At 51.5% G+C, this 19925-nt stretch overlaps 2 protein-coding genes across 3 annotated transcripts; both read left to right on the forward strand.

Moving 5' to 3' along the window:
- Window positions 1-479: 479 nt before the first annotated feature.
- DPF2 (double PHD fingers 2) lies at window positions 480-13303 on the forward strand. 2 transcript variants are annotated; one of them, XM_012102127.5, is made up of 12 exons: window positions 480-554; window positions 4905-5065; window positions 5450-5557; window positions 5882-6045; window positions 6862-6954; window positions 7111-7189; window positions 7699-7740; window positions 8757-8894; window positions 9022-9150; window positions 9291-9403; window positions 9888-9969; window positions 11993-13303. In XM_012102127.5, the coding sequence occupies exons 1-12, from the start codon at window positions 523-525 to the stop codon at window positions 12067-12069; spliced, it is 1218 nt and encodes a 405-aa protein (XP_011957517.1). In that variant the 5' UTR covers window positions 480-522; the 3' UTR covers window positions 12070-13303. The 2 variants fall into 2 exon arrangements, with proteins under 2 accessions (XP_011957517.1, XP_004019718.1); XM_004019669.6 differs by lacking the exon at window positions 7699-7740.
- Window positions 13304-16369: 3066 nt separating this feature from the next.
- Window positions 16370-19648, forward strand: TIGD3 (tigger transposable element derived 3). The gene is made up of 2 exons (XM_004023478.6): window positions 16370-16579; window positions 17513-19648. Exon 2 carries the CDS (start codon window positions 17529-17531, stop codon window positions 18951-18953), a length of 1425 nt encoding a protein of 474 aa, XP_004023527.4. The 5' UTR covers window positions 16370-16579; window positions 17513-17528; the 3' UTR covers window positions 18954-19648.
- Window positions 19649-19925: the final 277 nt, after the last annotated feature.

Here is a 19925-nt window from a genome sequence, read left to right on the forward strand (position 1 = left end):
GCCAAAGATCTGCCAGGTTCTTGGAGTTAATATTTCTCTCACTAAAGTGGGCAGCCCAAGAGGAGTGTGCACTGCTCTTACCTTCGGCTACCCACCAACCCCTGAGTCTGTACGTGAGGGCAAAGGGTTATTAACCACGAGGTTAAAGGTCAGCGAGGTAACAGGACGCATGACCTCCATCTAGACCACCTCTGGGCTTGCCAGTTCTCACCAACCTCTCACCTTCTCATTTATGGACCCGGTCAGATCCTCTCGCTTCTACCTTCTCACTAAAAGGATGAGGCAAAACTGGAGCAGAAGCCTCGGGGCGCGCGCCCGCCTCCATTGCGCCTGCGCATTCGTCCCCGGATTGCCAGGCCGGGGAGAACTGGCCAGAAGCTCATTCTCCGTCGCTCGCTCTCGGGCGCACGCGCCCCGGTGGCGCCTGCGCAGAAAGACAAGGAAATTGGTTCCCTCTGCGGTCCCAGCGCCTGCGCGCTGCGGGCTCCGGGCCTCCCGGCCTGAGGGAGAGAAGCCGGGAAGATGGCGGCCGTGGTGGAAAATGTAGTGAAGCTGTGAGTGGCCGTTTCTTTCTCTTCTAGCCTGGGAGGTCTTGTAAGGGACCTGGAAGCAGGGGGCGGTGTGGGAACGGACGAGGCGGAGAGAGGGACGTGCCCAGAGAGGCCGTGTTGCGACTCCTAGAGGGGAGGGCAACAGGAGACTCGGGAAAGACGTTGCGCTTCTTTGGAAACTTGTGGAGGCCCTGAGGGGGGCACACGGGAGCCCGTGACGGGCAGCCTCCCTGTGGGGCTGGGCGCTCCCTCAGGCGGAAGGTTTCCAGAGTATGGCGCCCTTGTTGCGTACGGCACACGGTCCGGGCTTCGCCTCCGTCCGGGAGAGCGGGGCCGACCCCCGCGAAGCCTGGCCGCCGGCCCCTCCCCGTCGGCTGCCCGCAGCGGGCCCCGGAGGAGCAGGCTCGGCCGCCCTGGCGCCGTTAAGCGCTCAGGGCTGTTTTGTTCTGAACAGCCCCGTGACGTTCCTGGGCGGGCGGGGGCGGGGGTGGGGTGGTCCTTGAGTATCAGGTACCCGAGACCAAAAATATTCCTGGGGAGAATTTGTGGAAGAGCAAGATCCAGAGGGAAAGAACTTCAGGGAAGAGGGGCTTGGCGCCGGCCAGTCCCAGCCATCGGAAAGTGGGCACTGGACGGACGCAGTCCAGGACGCCCTGGCCGCCCCGAGGGGCATCTGGGTCGACCTTCTTCGCTCTGCAATACTCTTGGACTGGGCAGATTTCAAGCAAAGTTAAAGTTCATGGTTGTTTGGCAGACTGAGAATGGCCTGTTAGCTGTGAGTTAAAGATGCTTTGGGACTTGATTTAATCCAGCCTCCTCCCCGAAGAAGAATCTCAATGAGTTTTCCAATGGGTTCTTGCACCCCCACCCCCGTCGGCCAATACAGCAAGCTCTTTAATGGACACATTTGGCTTGGTGCAGGGGTAGGAAAAATGAGGTGACCAGTTGTGCAGCTTGGCTTTTGGATTTTGACTGGGTGAGAAGGTAAAGGTTTGGGAACTCTTCTAAGGGGCACATAGCTTCTCAACTGTCTTTGTAGTAGGCTGAGCCCCACTCTTCCCAAGAGCCTTTTTTCTAAGAGTACATTGCTTCTCTCCCTCCCCCTGCCTGGAGCCTTTTCTTTGAGAATGCTTTCCCACTTCCATTAAGCTAAGTGCCTTCTCCTTGTGGGTTTTTTTTTTTTTCCTAACGTGCTTTCAGCTCCATCCTGCTGCCTATTTCAGCCACCCCTACTCCCAGCACTATTTATTATCTTCCTCTCTGATCTACCCACTTCAGTTTCCCCAGCACTCTCTCCAAGCTGACATTTCCCTCAATTTAGAAATGACGCTGCTGATCTACCATTTATATGTTATCCATACTGACTCAGATGTTCTTTCTTTGTTTCCCTGTCTTTCTCTTTGTTGACTGCCCCTGTCCCATTGTAAAGGGAGGTTTTACACAGGTTTCATGCCTCTCAAAAAAGAATCAAAGCTTCTACCTTGGAAAGCTTACTGTAATGGGGGAATGTCAAAACTTGCCTAGGTTTAAGAGTTTTATGTAGTGAGATTGTTTATGTTGGAAGACTTTCATCTGAGAAATAAGGTCACCAACCCTTTCATGCAGTATTGGAAGTGAGGGGTTGCCCGTTTAAATAGAGCTTGACTTCTTATTTCTCTTTAAAGATCTGTAGAGATAGTGAAGGTCACCAACTGCTGATTCCTGAGTACCAGTAATAAATAACCAACTTTCTACTCCTCAGTTCTAGCTGTAAAGAGCTGTGGACCACAGTTAATACATTTTCGTACAGAACCTGCTCTTTAAAAAGAGACTTCCAGTCTTCCTGTACCATTCTCATCCTGTAAAGAGACGCTTTTCTTGACCACGGTGTGCCTAGTCTTCTGACTGCTGAGGTTTTACATTGAGGTCAGGACTACTAGCTCATCTTTTCTGACTTGCATCTTGTTCTGGGAGAAGAATTTTCCTGTTTGTAAATTCTCCATCCCTCCCAAACGTGGTGTCAGAATTGAAACAATCTTTAAGAGGTCTTACAGGGCAAAATAATAGTATAAAAGAGCTGTGGTTGCTGAAATCCTCTGAGTTAGGTAACAAGATCTGGAGAATGTTAGCTTAAAATTTCTTGTAGGAGCCTTAGATTCTTAAGAGAGCTCTCTCATTCTTTTTTGCTCTATCCTCATCAGATCCTCTCTTCCTCCAACTTGTATTTCGTTATCAGCTCTCACTCACAATGCAGTTTGCCCCACCTTCTGAAATCCCATTTAACTCACCGGAGCTTTGATAGAACATCTCTCGTCATATCTCAACCCCACCCCCGACAGTTTCCAGCCTCCTTGCTCTGACTTTGCAGTTCTCAGCCTGTCTAGCCCTTCTTTCCATCTGACTTACAGTGTCAGTATCAATTTCCATCAGCAGAAACAAAGGCGCTGCCGCACTCAGCCTTGTTTATCCAATTTTCCTCTGTTTAGTGAGGACATGGCTGCCTCCTAAAGGCGAGCAAATATGAGCCTATTCCTTCTCTTTATTCTCCAGCACAGGCTTCATGCCTACCTCAAATTACAGTCATTACAGCACATTGAATCAAGCCAGACTATCTTGTGATGTCACTGCCTGCGTGCAGTGTATGTCTTTGTTGGTTGCTGGGAACGTTCTAAGCTGTGCCTCAGTGGCTGCCCCATGAAAGCCCCTCTTCGATTCCAGAGCAGGGTTTGTTGCTGCAGCTTGAGTTACGAACATAAACGACAGAGATTTACTGTGTTCAACTTCTCATGCTTGGAGTCTCCCTCTTGTAGAATATGTCAGAGCTTATCTAGTTCAGCCTCCCTAGTCAATAGCATACCTGAGATCCACGTGGGTTGACTAAATGTCCATATATGTGGTGACTTGCAGCCAAGCCTGATCTTTTTACTTCTGAGTCAGGATATTCCAGACACCTTCATGGGTGCTGAGGATATTGTGGGAAAGAAATCATCTGCCCTCAGTTTGTTTACTTTAAGATCAATCAAGGGAAATTCCCTGGCGGTCCAGTGGTTAGGACTTGGCGCTTTAACTGCTAAGGGCACAGGTTCAATCCCTGGTTGGCAAACTTTAAGATCCTTCAAGCCACGTAGTGCGAAGAAAGAAAAAGTTTGCTCGAATATATAAATGTGAATTGTGTTAGTTTAAGCTCTAGTATTACTGTGCTTGTTAAACCCTGAAGGATGAGAACAAGGTTGGTTCTGTATACATGCTTCTTAGAACCAGATTACTCCTGGCACTGCAGTTTTGCAGCTTTTTAAAGCTCTTGCTGCTGCTGCTGCTGCTGCTGCTGCTGCTGCTGAGTTGCTTCAGTCCTCTATGCGACCCCATAGAGGGCAGCCCACCAGGCTCCCCCGTCCCTGGGATTCTCTAGGCAAGAATACTGGAGTGAGTTGCCATTTCCTTCTCCAATGCATGAAAGTGAAAAGTCAAAGTGAAATCACTCTTAAAAAATTCAAATTTCAAAGGAGGTCTTTTGAGTTCAAAAAGGTTCTTAAAAAATTTGTTGGTGTGAGAATGGAGAAGGGTCTAGAATAGGCCTTTCTGCAAACAGGTTTTGTATCAGTGTAATGGTACTCAGTAGAAAGTAGGCTTCAAGGGTGTTCACATATTTCCAAATGATTTATATTGATTGCAAAGTTAGTATATAGAATTAGCTACTTTGCAAATACCTAGTTTAAAACTCAAAAGATATAAAATGGCACAAAGGAGAAAGTCCCCTAGTCACCTGGTTTTTCTCCTTGGACTCCTACAGTTTCTTTTCCACCACTTAGGGACATCCCATAGCACTGCTCAGCCCTGTACCCCCTCCCCTTTTTTTGTAGTTATCTTGGAGATTGTTTAATGTTTGTACATGAAGAGCTTCCTTTTTTTCTTATAGCTAAGTTGAATTTCTTTGTATAGATGGAGTTTGATAAACTTTAGTAAGTCCCCCCAGATCTTTTGAACTCTTCTCATTTGTAAACAGGAGTAACTTCAGCTTCTCAGAATCCTGAGGGTTAAGATAAGTAGCTCTTTGGTTACCAAAGTGTTGGATTCACGAGAGGCACAGAACAAACATTATTTTCTTCCCCTCTTTGTGGGTTAGACTAAGGACTGATTAGACACAGGGTGCAATCATGCGCTCTGACGGTAATTTATTTGTAAGGTACTTTTCCTCATAATGGCCTAGTGAAGGGGTTTGGTGTCCCATGAGGCAGAAATGGAAGCAAATAAAAGCAGAGTGACATTCTCCCAGTCCCTTGAGCCTTCTAGAGAAGCAGATGGCAAGGGAAAGGGATAGCCCAGCACATAAACACACACGTGCGCAGTCACACCTGAGTTTTGTCTTTCCTGAAGCCTTGGGGAGCAGTATTACAAAGATGCCATGGAGCAGTGCCACAATTACAACGCCCGCCTCTGTGCTGAGCGCAGCGTACGCCTGCCTTTCTTGGACTCACAGACGGGAGTAGCCCAGAGCAACTGTTATATCTGGATGGAAAAGCGACATCGGGGTCCAGGTGAGAATCCACTCAGGAGCCCAAGGAGGAACCAGCTTCCTCATCTTAGGTGATGAGCCAGCTGAATAGGTTTTCCCTGTTGCTTTCCACCCAGGGATGCATACAGTCTTCCCGTGATTAGAAGCCTGGAGAGGTTGAAACACCTTTTGTTGTCCACAGGGCTACACTGCTCAGGGTCTTGCTGGGCTCTGGAGAGCTATGTGTTAGCCAAGGCTCCTGAGCTTAATCTGTTTTCTTGTCCATAAGCCATGCCTCCTCCAGCCCCAGGTGCTTACCATCCATATTCCTCCCTTGCTCTAGAACGCTACTCATGTAGAAAGTGTTTGATACTATTTTCTAGAGCTGTGTTAGGGTTTGATTTCTCTCTTTTCCTTCCTTCCTTAGGATTGGCCTCTGGGCAGCTGTACTCTTACCCTGCCCGGCGCTGGCGGAAAAAGCGGCGAGCCCACCCTCCTGAGGATCCAAGGCTTTCTTTCCCATCTATTAAACCAGGTGAAGCACAGTCCTCCCTGAGCGGGATATACCCTGCTGCATAGTCAGAGGCCTGCTAATCACTTGTTACATACCAGGCCCAGTGCTAGATTTTGAAGATACTAAAATGAATGACATGTGAGTCTTTCTGTAAAGAATTCAGTCTAATAGTTAAGAGACAAGTAAACAGATAAGTTATGGTGCCAAGTAAATGAAAGCATCTTGGTTCCTGGGCAGCCAGAGACCAGAAGACAGTGACTGGCTTGTGATTGGTCTGACACTGTAGGTCAGGCAGATCTGCGTTCAGCCCTTGTGAGCCTCACCTCCTCCTGACCTTGCCCGCAGACACAGACCAGACCCTGAAGAAGGAGGGGCTGATCTCTCAGGATGGCAGTAGTTTAGAGGCTCTGTTACGCACCGACCCCCTGGAGAAGCGAGGCGCCCCCGATCCCCGAGTGGATGATGACAGCCTGGGCGAGTTTCCTGTGACGAACAGCCGAGCACGGAAGGTACACGATTAACACTATGGTTAAGGAAACTGTGGTGGAAACCAGTCTCCTCTTCATCCGAGGCCACCCAGTAATCAGGATAGAAGCAAGAGCTATGGGCCAGGAGGGGCCCCTGCTGTTCTGCCTGCTCCATTCCTTAGTGAGCACTGCGTACTGACGGGCTGCACTGTCACCATCCCGTCTTGCCTGCTCCTTTTCTAGTAACTATAGACTCTCATCTTCTGCTGCCACCCGAGTTTTTTTAGTGCCTGGGGTTACCTAGGTGATGTCTCTGCCAACAAGGAAGCGAAAACTGTACGTAAAAATATGTCAGGCACTGCTAAGCGCTTTTCCATCATTTTCTACAGTCTCTACAATTTTAGGAAATAGGTACCATTGCCCATTTCACAAGGAGGGGTGGCGCGCTACAGCACATTAGGAAAAAGGAAAAACCTGCCTCAAGTAAGCAGCATTGCTCCAGTTTAACTCTGGGATGTTAGGTGTTGGAAGGGAACCACTGCTGACATGCTCCCAGGTGGCAGATCAGAGGCAGGAGAGGGCATGCCACTTGGGGTATCAGGGAAAGTTTTATGAAAACGTGGCGTTTGATTTAGCTACTTGGAGATGGTGGAAAAGGCATTCCAGACTAGGGGAACAACATGAAGAAAGGCCCAGAGGAAGGAGAGCCCAAAGCCTTGAAAGAACAGCAGTGAGGAGTGAGGCTGGAGTGGAGCCGCTGGGTCACGGAGGCGGTTCTGGCAACCTTGGCCAGTCCCAACGTGGGGGAGCTGTTGGATGTTCTCATTTCTGCCCATCCTAATCCTCCTGTCTACTCAGCGGATCCTAGAACCAGATGACTTCCTGGATGACCTTGATGATGAGGACTATGAAGAAGACACTCCCAAGCGTCGGGGCAAGGGGAAGTCCAAGGTGAGGGGCAGCCCAGGGGATTGGGGAGCCTGCAGAGTCCCACTGTCTTACTGCTGCTTGTTGCCATCATCCTTCCTGAATGAGATTAGCAGCCGCTACCAAGAGAATAACTCTTCAGGCCCAGACACCGTAGTTAAGGGCTCTTCTTCTTTGCAGAGTAAAGGTGTGGGCAGTGCCCGTAAGAAGCTGGACGCTTCCATCCTGGAGGATCGGGACAAACCCTATGCCTGTGACAGTGAGTGCCTCACGAGTGGGTGGGTAGTCCTTGCCTTCGACCCAGCTCCTCGGGATATGAAAGGAGGGAAGGTTGTATTCTTGCTCAAAGTGGTAAAACAAGCTTGGACTCTTGTCCTGCCTGCTGACTGGTTCCCTCTGAGATCCCTGAGAGGCCCCGGCCTCTGCTGCACGATGGGTGAGCCTTGCATGCTCTGGGGGAGATTTCTGCTGTCCTCTGGGGTGGGGGTGCCCATGAGGGACACACAGCAGGCAAAGTTGGCCTCTCAGTAGATGACATCTGGGCCTGCTGGCCCCAATCAAGTCAGGCCCCAGGAGTCCAGCGCTGACTTTTCCGATGTCTGTTCCCTCTTCCCCTTTTCTCTGACTCGCCCCACTTCTGTCCCTGCACCCTGGGACCACCGTCTCCGCTGGGGTTTCTCTCTCGTTTGCTCTGCTTTCCTGCTGCTGCTGTACCTGTCTCAAGTGTACCAAGGCCCTCTTCTCATGACTTTTCTTTCTGTCTTTCAGATAGTTTCAAACAAAAGCATACCTCGAAAGCGCCCCAGAGAGGTAGCTCTCTCAACTTCTCAGACTTTTGGTTTTCCTATCCCTTTTTCCCTTCTCCCTTTGTTCCTGCCTTTCTCATCTGTGACGCTAGTGTTAAGGTCCCTGGAGTGGCATGGAGAGAGGAGCCCTGGCCCTTCTGTTGCAGTCCACTCCTCACAGTCCCAGAAGCTGCCTCTCCCTGCTCGTCTCCCACCACGTTGCTCTAGGGCTGCTTGGGCCCACTGCATGGGGTGGCTTTAGAAGCATTCTGAGGGACCCATTGTCCCAGATCCCTCTGCTTCCGCTTCCCCAAAACAGACATGTGGTGGTCAGCTAACGTTCCCCACCATCCCGCCACCCTTCCCATCCCTTCCCCATTCCTTTCCTGCCACCCCTTATTCTTCTTGGTATCACTGCTCAAAGGTACAGGGTGCCTCGTGGGGATCTGCTTTCCTTGGTGGTTGAGGGATTGTTGGTTGGACAGAGCACTGCTGTGCGCATGTCTTTGAGTTTCTCTGGGGAACAGCTACCCCAGCAGACTCAGTTGATAGATTTTTCCCAAGAGATCCACCCTTACTTCTTTATTTGGGCAGAGGTGGGCTGTGTTGTATGTAGGGAGTAGCATGAGCCTACATTTACTGATAGGATAAAAAAGTTTAGAGTCTTAGCTTTCCTCCTGCCTGCCATTATTGCAGAATTATTGCAATACTATGGAAGGTCCCTTTCCTTCCTGACCTGGAGCTCCCCAGACTATTCCCAAGGCAGGCAGAAGGCAACGGCTCAGTCTCCCAGACAGCTTGAGTGGAGGAGCAGAGGTGGCCGTGCTCTGGGCTTTAGTAAGTGGAGGACCCGTGGGAGCTTGAGACCCCCGGGCCTGCTGTTCCTGGCCACGGGGAGGCGGCTCTCAGTAAAGGTCTGTCCCTGAGCAGAGCTGATGGGGGCGGTTACCTCTGCCTCACGTGGAGCCCACAGCTTAGAGGGGCAGGGATGAGGTACCCTGAGATCCTAACACCTTTCTCTGCAATCTTCTCCCCACTCAGTTTGTGGAAAACGTTACAAGAATCGACCAGGCCTGAGTTACCACTATGCCCACTCCCACTTGGCTGAGGAGGAGGGCGAGGACAAGGAAGACTCACAGCCACCCACCCCTGTTTCCCAGAGGTCCGAGGAGCAGAAATGTAAGCTGGTGTCAGGGGCGAGGCAAGCAGGAGTCGGCTTGGCTGTGAAAAACCCTTCTTGTGGGGATGTCAGGAGACCCAGAGGCCCGCCTGGGTATCATCTGAGTTCTTCCCTTTCTTGTTATAGCCAAGAAGGGTCCTGATGGATTGGCCCTGCCCAACAACTACTGCGACTTCTGCCTGGGGGACTCCAAGATCAACAAGAAGACAGGACAGCCCGAGGAGCTGGTGTCCTGCTCTGACTGTGGCCGCTCAGGTATCTGAGCCAGTGCAGCCCCTGGCGGCACCCAGACCCTGAGGGCCCGTGGCTCACCAGCATCCCGGTGGCCGCCCTCGCCGGGCCCCCTCGCTGCTCCGCAGTCCTCAGCTCCCTGACCTGCCCGCTCTCCTCCACAGGGCACCCGTCCTGCCTCCAGTTCACCCCCGTGATGATGGCAGCGGTGAAGACCTACCGCTGGCAGTGCATCGAGTGCAAGTGCTGCAACATCTGCGGCACCTCCGAGAACGACGTGCGTGCCCCCGCCCGCTCCTGCTCGGCTTCCCTCTCCTTCCCACCAGCGGGCACTGAGATTGGTTTGGCAGGTGTTCACTGAGTATCTGCTTTGTGTCAGACCCTGTTTTAGGCACGAAGGACACTAAACAACGTCCCTGCTTTCATGGGCTTCACACGCTTGTGTGAACAAACAGTTAGCAAAGAAATGAGTGGCATCTTCATACTGTTCCCTGCAGAGAATGTTCCATGCAGTAGTGTGGTTAACTGTTAGAGTAAGTGAATAACTGATTTAGATAGAAAGGTCTTTTCTGAGGCTGTTGGGGTCCCAGTGGGATGACAGTGACTTCCTAGACGGAGAGGGACAGCAGTGGTTTTCTGGCCAGAGGGTCCCTGCCATCTGCCCCTGCCCCTCTTGGAAGAGCCCTCCTAACCCATTCCCAGCGGCCCAGCCAAGGGGAGTCGTTCACCTCCCCCTTCCTCTTCCATCTCACCTCCTCTAGGACCAGCTGCTCTTCTGTGATGACTGCGATCGTGGCTACCACATGTATTGTCTAACCCCGTCCATGTCTGAGCCTCCTGAAGGTAGGTTTCCCTGTACTCTTACTCAGAACAAGTATTTATTAGTGACTTGAAAATCACTTATACAATGAGTGTATTTCTGTATCAGTGATACGGTCTTCCAGGTTAGGAAGTAGGCTCTTAGCCTTCACTCAGTTCAGAGTGCTTTACTAGCATTGCAACTTCTAGGGTTTAGCGTTTGTACATTATCACCAGATAACATGCACAGCCACAGAAAACGGACAGCCTGAAAGAAAACAAATGCTGAGCAGAAAATAATTACCAGAAGGAGAGATCTGTTATCGTTCAACCAGCCTACAAAACTCAGTCATAGTTTGTCCAGTGAGGGACTTTGGTTTCACCACTCCATGCCTGACAGATTTGAGTGTTCATTTCCACCAATTGGGAGAGGGAGCTGAACCTGGGACCTGAACAGTTTGCTCTGGCCCTCCAACAGTGCTTAGTAAGATGCTTCAAATTTATGGAAGGTCTTCGATGAAACCACTGGGGACACCAAAAAGTGTCTGCCTCTCTGCAAGTCCTCTTACCAGATTTCTGTGCTGAAGTCCCTCCTTTATCGAAATTCAGAAGCTTACTCAGGAGTACATGAAGCCCAGGAGCTGTTAGTGTGGCAGAGGATGTGGGCCAGCATTATAGGCGAGAGAAAGTAGCTCACTGCCTGATGTGAGCTGACTTGCAGTGTAGGTCAGACTGCTGTCACCCCCTAGAGGAGGATGCCACTAACAACGTCTGAGGGTCCTTTAGCAGCTGCAGGGAAGCACTCCCTCAATCTTTCATCTGTCACACCTCATTTATTTGTTTTATCTGTCAGGCCACATTTAGGGAGAAGTAGCATGTTTTGTGTTTTATTATTTTTTAACCATAAAATACCAATTCACAGGCACAGTTCTGCATGAACTGTAGAAAGGTGTTCCTGAGGAAGTGCTGTCAGACACTGCGGTGGTAGACAGCAGGCAGCTGGGGAGTGCCCGCCAGAGCCATCAGGCGGTCTAGCCTCTAGGCCAGGAGTTCCACACTATGACCCCAGGCCGAACCTAGCACACATAACTCACAAGCTAAAAATTATCTTTACATTCTTAAACAGTTTTTTTTAAAAATAAAAAAAATGACTGAAACTGTGTGGCTCACAAAGCCTAAAGTAGTTAACACTGTCCGGCAGTTTACAGAAAAAATTTATCAACTGCTATATATTGACCTTTGGGTTAGAAAGGACCTTAGCTTTTTGAGAGTCACCTCTGAAGAGCTGTTAAAAGCTATGGATTCTTTCCCTCAGAATGATGTTGAAATACACATATGTACAATTATGTTTATAGTTTTGAGGCATTAAGGGCTAATTTTGTTTCTCAAAAAAGAAGGCATAGAAGAATTTAGCTGTAGCAAGTATTAATAAATGAGCAAAATAAACCAGTTATTTTGCTTATAAGGAATATTGTTTCCTGTTGTTTTTTTTTTAATGAAACCAGACTTGGGTCACAATAAGTTGCATCATCATAGTTGGCCCGCTTTTCCTCTCACTGGGTCCTCAGCCTCTGCTCAGACACCTGGTGATGGTGGCGAGCCCTTCTCTTCTGTCTGTGGGCTTTGCAGAAAACTGTCTTCTGTGGAATCAGTATTGGTTTCTCTAGACCCTTTATTCATGATCTTTATTCTAGCCTTTGGGGTCATGAGAACAAAAGTCTTGCTCTTCTGTAATCACAAGTTTAAAGCTCAGTTGCTTTAAAAAAAGTTCTCTGTCTCCCCAGGTCCTCTTTAGTGATTATAATTATAGGGCCCAGAGGGCCTGGGAATCTGTATTCTAAAATAGGCCTCCAGGTGATTCTTTCTTTCATCTCCATTGAGAATTATTTTTCCTGCTGTCTGAAAACCTAGAGCTTGTCCCTGCTCAAGATAACTGAAACTTTGCTGTTGCAGCACATCTCCAGTCTTACCTGTAGCCAGCTCTGCCACTGGAGGTGCAGGGTGGAGGTCGAAGGACAGCAGGGGAGGATTGTGTGGAGCCCTCCTAACCCTCTATGCTTCTCTGCAGGAAGTTGGAGCTGCCACTTGTGTCTGGACCTGTTGAAGGAAAAAGCTTCCATCTACCAGAATCAGAACTCCTCTTGATGTGGCCACCCTCGACCCCTCATACATCTAGGGCTGTTTCTCTCCTCCTCTCTGTTTTTCATACCCACTTTCCCTTCCCCCTCTCTTTCTCAAGTCCAGAGAATCGCAGGGTGGTCATGCCAACCTGCCTTTGGCAGCAGCAAGCTAAGGTGGTAGCTCTGACCACCTCTGGCCCCAGGCCCTCAGCGAGAACGGAGCAGCACACTGCCCCAGGGCATAGCTGTGGGCCCAGCTTCTCCCTGCTCTCCCTGAAGAGCATTCACTCTGTCTGCCTTGGGCCGAGGCCCTGGTGATCACAGGGTTCAAGCAGTGTCCTCCGGGAAAGAGTGGGAGAGCAGCTCACTTCTCTCAGCTCAGCCTCCACTCTGGTCCCAGGGTTTTCCCTTCCTGTGAAGGTGAGTCAGACTGGGGCATATGCCAGAGCAGCTGGGAGTGAGAACTGAGCAAGCTGGCAAGCAGCTGGCCATGCCCTCATGCTGCTTAGCCTCACCGCCTCCTTCCCCCAGAGTGGTTTACTGCGGCCCTCTGTTCCTGCAGCCCAGGATCCTTTACCTGAGCCAGGATGCTCTTGGTCCTGCTCCTGGCTCTACCGCGTTCCCACCAACTTACCCCAGGGGGAGTAGCAGCCTCACCCTGATTGTCCCTTGTGCTTGCCTGTCTCATTCTCACAGGCCCTGGTCTCTAATGACTGAAGCATTCCCCACCCTTGTTATTTTCTGTCTTCTGCCCCGCCCCCCTCCTTATTCCCTTTGGTTTTGTGGGGAGAGGGGAAGCATCACAGGGCCAGGCCAGAAGCTTGGGGGCCACTGGGAGATATTGGATAATGTGCCTGTTTTTTAACTCGATGAAAAAGCCTACCTCCGAAATCCCCTTTTTGTTCTTCCTGGACCTGGGCATTCAGCTCCTGCCCTTAACTGAATTGGGAGCCTCTGCCGCCTGCTCTGTGTATCCTGGCTCCTGGGTCGTGGGGGAGCCACCTAGACATCTCTTTCCTCCCTCGCATACTTGTTAGCAGCTGGTAAGGTCTTCACACCCTGATTCTTTAATTTTCTGCCTGGTGACACTTCAAGTAATAGGGGGGACTGTTCATCCCAGGACAGCCTGGAATGTCCTTCCCCTTGGCTGTGGGCAGGCCCTAATTCACTGTCACTTTGGAGTTGAGGTGTCTTTTTTTTCTTTCTTTCCTTAGTTCCTATATTCTAAGCATTAGTACAAATAAACATTTTTACACAGAGCCTTCTGCTGGATTCTTTTATCTCCAGATCTCCTTTCCTGTTTAAGGCCACTTTATCCAAAAGTGGTTTTTAAATGTTTTGAAGCGTAGCTTTTCACCCAACTTAAACTTTTTGCTTAACCTTAGTAGATTAAGTTGATACAAAATTGGATACTTTGTTTTAATCTTTTATGTAAATTAAGTTATGACAATTTCTTATAAAGAAAAACGAAGTTGTTTTGATTAATTCAAAATTTGAGGGCACTCCTGGTGGCTCAGTGGTAAAGACTCCACCTACCATTACAGGAGAAATAGGTTCGATCCCTGGTCTGGGAAGATTCTATATGCCTCGGAGCAACTAACCCTAACCCGCAGGCCATAACTATGTAAGCCTGTGCACTAGAGCCTGGAGCCACAGCTACTGAGGCACTCACCCTAGAGCCCCTGCTCCCCAGCAAGAGAAGCCACTGCAGTGAAAAACCGGAGCATTGCAACTAGAGGAAACCTGTGGAACAACGAAGACCCAGTGCAGGCAAAAATAATTTTTTAAAATTGTAGTTTAACTTTAGAATCCTGTTTGTTTCCGTATTTTTGTGTCTTTGGGGGAAATTCTGCTGGATTTGTACATGCAAGTAATGACAGCTTTATGACAGTTTACCTTGCAATTTAAGATACTTAAAAATAGGTCCAGAAGCTTGATGATTATATAAATAGAATGACAGGAAGACTCATGACATCATGATGAGACACAGGACTTTTTGTGTAAGCCATGAACATGAGATGAGAGACCCCAACCTTGCTTGCCTGGCGTTCATTCGTTTAATTGAATGCAGTGTGAGTGAGCCCACAATGCACTGCCACAGCCTTCCTCCAGACAGATTTATGAGCACAAAAGGGAGTTTCCTTTCCCTGCAGCCAACATGTGAAAGGTATGAATCAGTTATGAACCCCCTGAAATACGCTTAGGGTTTTCTGGGCCAGCCTGAAAGCCGCTTGTTTCCTCCTGGAAGGCAGAGTGGCCTGGGCCCCTGTGCTCAGTTAAGTAAGCCGGGTGCTTCAGTTTGGAATTGTATTAGGGACACAGCACAGCCCCCATCCTGTCTGTACCTGGAAGTAGGCCTAGAGCAGAAGGAGTAAAGCAGTGAGACGATCCTTGCAGGTGGAGTAAGTGTAGAAGATGAGAATGCTGATGAGAACCCTGCATTGCTGAGATTGGGAAAGGTTGCTGAAGGAGGATTTAGGATGAGACATAGAAGGATGGAAGAGGGATCAGGGATGGGATGGGAAGGAAAGCTTGTGAGAAGGGGGACTCACCTGTGGCCCCAGCCTTTCAACTGACTATGAAGGGAGAGGAAAGCAGGCTAGAGGCTGAGGATTCGGCACTCTAGACCCGGGGTTAAAAAGTCTATTGGATTTCAAAGAACTGAAGTCTACCAAGGAAAGAAATACTACTAAATCTTGACTTTAGGAACTTGAGTCTTGCCCAAAAGGTACCAAAACTAAAAAATTAATCTCCACGTGCCCTAACTCAGCTAGCCCCAAGCAAGTAAGTCTTGAAGGAGGAGACAGAACAGGCTCCATTTTGAGAGCAGGACTCCATCTTGGGCTGGACTGTGGGCTTGGAGCTCTATGTCCAGTATCTGAAACGACATACCAATTGGAAAACCAGACCCCCTGATGGAAGAGCCCCAGGGCTCATACCTAGACTCTCTGTCACCTGAAAGAATACCCTTATTACATACCAATTGGAAAACCAGACCCCCTGATGGAAGAGCCCCAGGGCTCATACCTAGACTCTCCATCACCTGAAAGAATACCCTTATTATCTGTGTAACCCAATAGAGTCATAAATTTTATTATGCTTATTGGGGTATGACCACAGGCCTGTTGATAATTCTCCACTGTTAACCATGTAGGCTTAAGGCATATGAATCACGGGTTAACTTTGTATCTTTCTTTTCCTTTGTTCAGACTAGTTTCAGGGAATTTGGTGAGGTGGGTTTGGGCAGATATACTTAGGGTATTGTAGCCACGCATTCCGGGAAACAAACTCACTCAGAAGGACAATGCAGATAGTGGAGGGCAGTTTATTGCACCGGCGGGCCCAAGGCAGAGTCTCCTCTTAGCCAAGGACCCTGACCAGTTTTTGTGAAAACCTTAAATACCCTAAGTGTACGTGCCCAAACCCACTTCCCCAAATTCCCTGAAACTAGTCTGAACAAAGGAAAAGAAAGATACAATCAAAGTTAACCCGTGATTCATATGCCTTAAGCCTAGGTAGTTAACAGTGGACAATTATCAATAGGCCTGTGGTCATACCCCAATAAGCATAATAAAATTTATGATTCCATTAGATTATACAGATAATTAGGGTATTCTTTCAGGCGGCAGAGAGTCTAGGTATGAGCCCTGGGGCTCTTCCATCTGAGGGGTCTGGTTTTCTAGTTGGTATGTCGTTTCCATAGATACTGGGCATAGAGCTCAAAGTCCACAGTCCAGCCCAAGATGGAGTCCTGCTTTCAAGATGAAGCCTGTTCTGTTTCCTCCTTCACAGATATATAAGGTTTTCACAAAAACAGGTCGGGGTCCTTGGGTAAGAGGAGACTCTGCCTTGGGCCAGCTGGTGTAATAACCTGCACTCCACTATCTGCATTGTCCTTCTGAGTGAGTTTGTTTCCCAGAACGCGTGGATACAACAGTCTGTTGTACCTTGGCTGACCGACCTGAGGTCAGTGCTGTCCATGGTAACATCTTTTGTGTGGCTTATAACTTGCTTCTATTTTTTAAAGATCACTGGGTGAGAGGAACGAGATCTGTTTGGTAGATGAGGAAGCTGCCTAGGGTCACGGCCAGGAAGACGTCCTGCGTCCACGCTGCCGAGTCCTGTCAGGCTCTGAGGGCCGGGTCCTCTGAGGCTGGCGGCGCATCCAGGACTCCCGCCGCGACCAGTCTCCGCCTCGCCACCCCTTCTTGCAGAAAGCTCCGTCCCCCCGGGGACCTGACGACCCGCCACTTTCTCAATGTCCAATGAGACTTAGCCGGGGGCGGGACCGAGTCCACCGGAGGCCAATCTAATTGGTTCGGGGCGGGGCTGCGGCGGGTGGGAGCTGAGCGGCGGACCGCGGTCTTCCCAGCCTGGAGAGACCCCCGCGCGGGCTGCGCGCAAAGGGTGCGCGCGCCCGCCGCCCGCGCAGTCCCTCTGTCCGCTCGGCGCGTCCCTCTCCTGCTCTCCGGTAGCCGCCGGGAGAGGGGCTCGAGAGTCCGGCCCTAGCCAGGGCCGCGGGACGAGCGCCTGAGGTGGGTGCGGAGCGGAAGGGCTGGAAGCAGGGAGGCGGGGAGGCCGGGCAGGCAGATGACTGGGTCCGCCCTGACGATGGACTCCGGGTCACCAGAGGGAGAGGCCGGCCGAGTTGCGGAGCCCGACTCCTGGCCTGCCTGGGTCCCGGACGCTTGTTCCCCCGCCCTCCCAGGCCACAAGCCTCTCCGCCGAGGACAACCCGCCCCTCTCGCTGCCCGCGGCCTCCTAACCCCTCCTGCCCTTTGTCGCCTGTGCACCTGCCTTTCGGCCTTGTGCTCCCACCCACCCCCTCTCCAGCCCGGACCCCGGCCCAGCCTTTCCTGCTCAGGACCCAGCCCCAAATTAGACTTGCTTCTTCAGCCCCTAGTCCGTCCCTCTTTGTCGTCTGTACACCTGTCCCCCCAACTCTGTTCATTCACTCCACCACCCTGCCCCCAACATTTTCATCTAAATTCAGCCTAGGCCCACCGCCCCTCCCCATCCTGGGGATTCCTCCCGCCCGCTCTGATTATCCCGTACACCTGCCCGCCTCGGCCCCAGCCCCCTGTCCTCCCCCGTCCACGCTCCTTTGTTGTGTCTGCAGCTGTCCCCTCGGCTCTATTCATCCTTCTCCCGCAGACCCCTTTCTCCCTCTGACCAGGGGGCCACCCCCTCCAGGCTCCATTCTGTCATTCTTCCCATCAGTGCCCGGCCCACTGCCCACCCAGCCTGGCCTCTTCCCTTCCTTTCAGCCCAGCCTTCTCACTTCCTACCCAGGGTACCCTCACCCTCTCCCAGCTGGTCCAGCCTTCCCTGGACTGCCCCCCCCACCCCGCCCCTCCACACCAACCTGTCTCCCTGCCCCATATACTCTCTTTTCCTTGCTGCGCTCCTCTCCTAACCCGCGTGGCCTCCACCGTCGGTCCCCTGCTCACCCTTTCCTCCCCGCCCAGGTGCCGCTGAGAGGCCATGGAGCTGTGTGGCAAGAAGAAGCTTCATGCCCTGTCCCTGGCTGAGAAGATCCAGGTGCTGGAACTCCTGGATGAGTCCAAGATGTCCCAGTCGGAGGTGGCCCGGCGCTTCCAGGTCTCCCAGCCTCAGATCTCCCGCATCTGCAAGAATAAAGAGAAGCTGCTGGCGGACTGGTGCAGCGGCACGGCCAACCGGGAGCGCAAGCGCAAGCGGGAGTCCAAGTACAGCGGCATCGACGAGGCTCTGCTCTGCTGGTACCACATTGCCCGGGCCAAGGCCTGGGACGTGACGGGGCCCATGCTGCTCCACAAAGCCAAGGAGCTGGCCGACATCCTGGGCCAGGACTTTGTGCCCAGCATCGGCTGGCTGGTCCGCTGGAAACGCCGAAACAACGTGGGCTTCGGGGCCCGCCACATATTGGCACCTCCGTTCCCCCCTGAGCCGCCTCCCCCAGCTCCCACTCCCCAGGCCCAGCTGCCTCTTTCTCTTAAAGATTTCTCCCCAGAGGACATTTTTGGCTGTGTTGAAGTGCCCTTGCTGTATCGGGCAGTGCCCGGCAGAGTGGGTACGTGTGATCGGGTGCAGGTGCTGCTGTGTGCCAACAGCAGGGGCACAGAGAAACGGCGGCTGTTGGTCAGTGGGCCCCAGGCTGCCCCACGATGCTTCTTTGGGGTCAGCAGCGAGGCCCTGCCTGCCTCCTACCACCCTGACCTGGCCATCCCCTGGTCGGAGTGGTTGTCACAGTTCGATCGGGACATGGGGCGGCAGGGCCGGCAGGTGGCCTTGCTGATGGCTGCCCGAGTGGTGGAGGAGGTGGCAGGCCTGCCTGGGCTCTGCCACGTGAGGCTCTTGCCTCTGTCTGCTGCGAACCCCACACCGCCCCTGCCCAGCTCCGTGGTCCGGGCGTTTAAGGCCCATTACCGGCGGCGTCTGTTGAGCAAGCTGGCTGCCGCCCAGAGCGAGAGGGCTGGCACGTCGCTGGCTGAGGTCGGGGCGGGCATCACAGTTCTGGACGCTCTGCACATGGCAGCAGCGGCCTGGGCCAAGGTGCCTCTCCAGCTCATTGTGAGCAGCTTCATTCGGGAAGGGCTGGCTCCCGGCAAAACGCCACTGGCCCAGGACCAAGCCTCGGAGGTGCTGGAGGTGCTGCAGGTCCCTGGCGGGCTGAGCCTCGAGGAATTTTCCCGCTTTGTGGATCTGGAGAGTGAGGAGCCTGTGTCTGGAGCATGCAAAGAGGAGGTGGGCACTGCAGATGAAGCCGGGGGAGGAGAGGACAGCTTCGAGCCCCTGCCCACCAAGGCTGATGCCCTCCGGGCTCTGGGCACCTTGAGGAGGTGGTTGGAGTGCAGTGGCACCACCCCGGAGCTATTTGAAAATTTCTATGCCTGTGAAGAGGGGGTGGAGCGACTCTGCTGCCTGTGAAGGGCTCTTCCTGCCGGAGTCCCCTCCTCTCCTGTTTCCCATGGAAACGCCATCTCTCAAAAGGCAGGTTGGGGGCTGGTCTCTTTCCTGTGGAAATGGAGCTTTTGTGAAAGGTGTTGAAGGGAGACAAGTTGGGAGACCAAGTCTAGGCTCTGAGTGAAAGTTGTCCAAGCCCTAGAGAAGAGAGTCTAAAGACAGGGCGGTAGGGCAGTGAAGCTCAGCTGCGTAGTTGCTGAACCTCTGTGGAGGCTGGGACTTAGGAAGGTGGAATAGGAATTTACAGACAGACCGACCCCTTGAACTTCGTGTTCAAAACAGTTCTGCTTCTGGAAATAAAGCTTTTAATCAGAAAAGAGGCCAAGGTTTTGTTTTCATGTGCGTATGTGTGCTCAGTCATGTCCAACTCTTTGCGACCCCATGGACTGTAACTCACCAGGCTCCTTTGTCCATGGAATTTTCGAGGCAAGAATACTGGAGTAGGTTGCCATTTTCTCCCCAAGGGGATCTTACCGACCCAGGGATTGAACTGGCGTCTTGCATCTCCTGCATTGGCAGGCAGATTCTTTACCACTGCGCCACCTGGGAAGCCCATTATTTTCATGAGAGGAGGGTATAGAAACTTTCAACTCAGGTTTTTTTGTTTGTGTTTCATGCAGGCCACTTTTAAAGTCTTTATTAAATTTGTTACAATACTGTTTCTGTTTTATGGTTTGGTTTTTGACTTCAAAGTATGCAGGATCTTAGCTCCCCGACCAGGATCTGAACCCTCATACCCTGCATTGGAAGGCGAAGTCTTAACCACTGGATCACCAAGGAAGTCCCAGGACTCAGATTTTTTAAACTGATTGCCAGAGATTGCTGCCATGCAGCTGTCTAGAGCTGTCTGAGAATGACCAGGAGTGAACCTCCTCTCCCAGAATTCCAGCAAGAAGGAACCCTGGGCATGAAGATTCCTCATGGGCTAACAGACAG

Source organism: Ovis aries, chromosome 21 (genome assembly GCF_016772045.2).
Source record: "Ovis aries strain OAR_USU_Benz2616 breed Rambouillet chromosome 21, ARS-UI_Ramb_v3.0, whole genome shotgun sequence".
Classification (NCBI taxonomy): Eukaryota; Metazoa; Chordata; class Mammalia; order Artiodactyla; family Bovidae; genus Ovis; species Ovis aries.

Excerpts from the sequence above, each read along its gene's own strand:
- TIGD3 (XM_004023478.6), top strand. The coding sequence starts at position 17,529 with ATGGAGCTGTGTGGCAAGAAGAAGCTTCATGCCCTGTCCCTGGCTGAG.
- DPF2 (XM_012102127.5), top strand. The coding sequence starts at position 523 with ATGGCGGCCGTGGTGGAAAATGTAGTGAAGCT. Across the intron at positions 6,955-7,110 it reads GGGGCAAGGGGAAGTCCAAG|AGTAAAGGTGTGGGCAGTGC; the intron begins GTGAGGGGCAGC and ends TCTTCTTTGCAG. Across the intron at positions 8,895-9,021 it reads GAGGTCCGAGGAGCAGAAAT|CCAAGAAGGGTCCTGATGGA; the intron begins GTAAGCTGGTGT and ends TTCTTGTTATAG.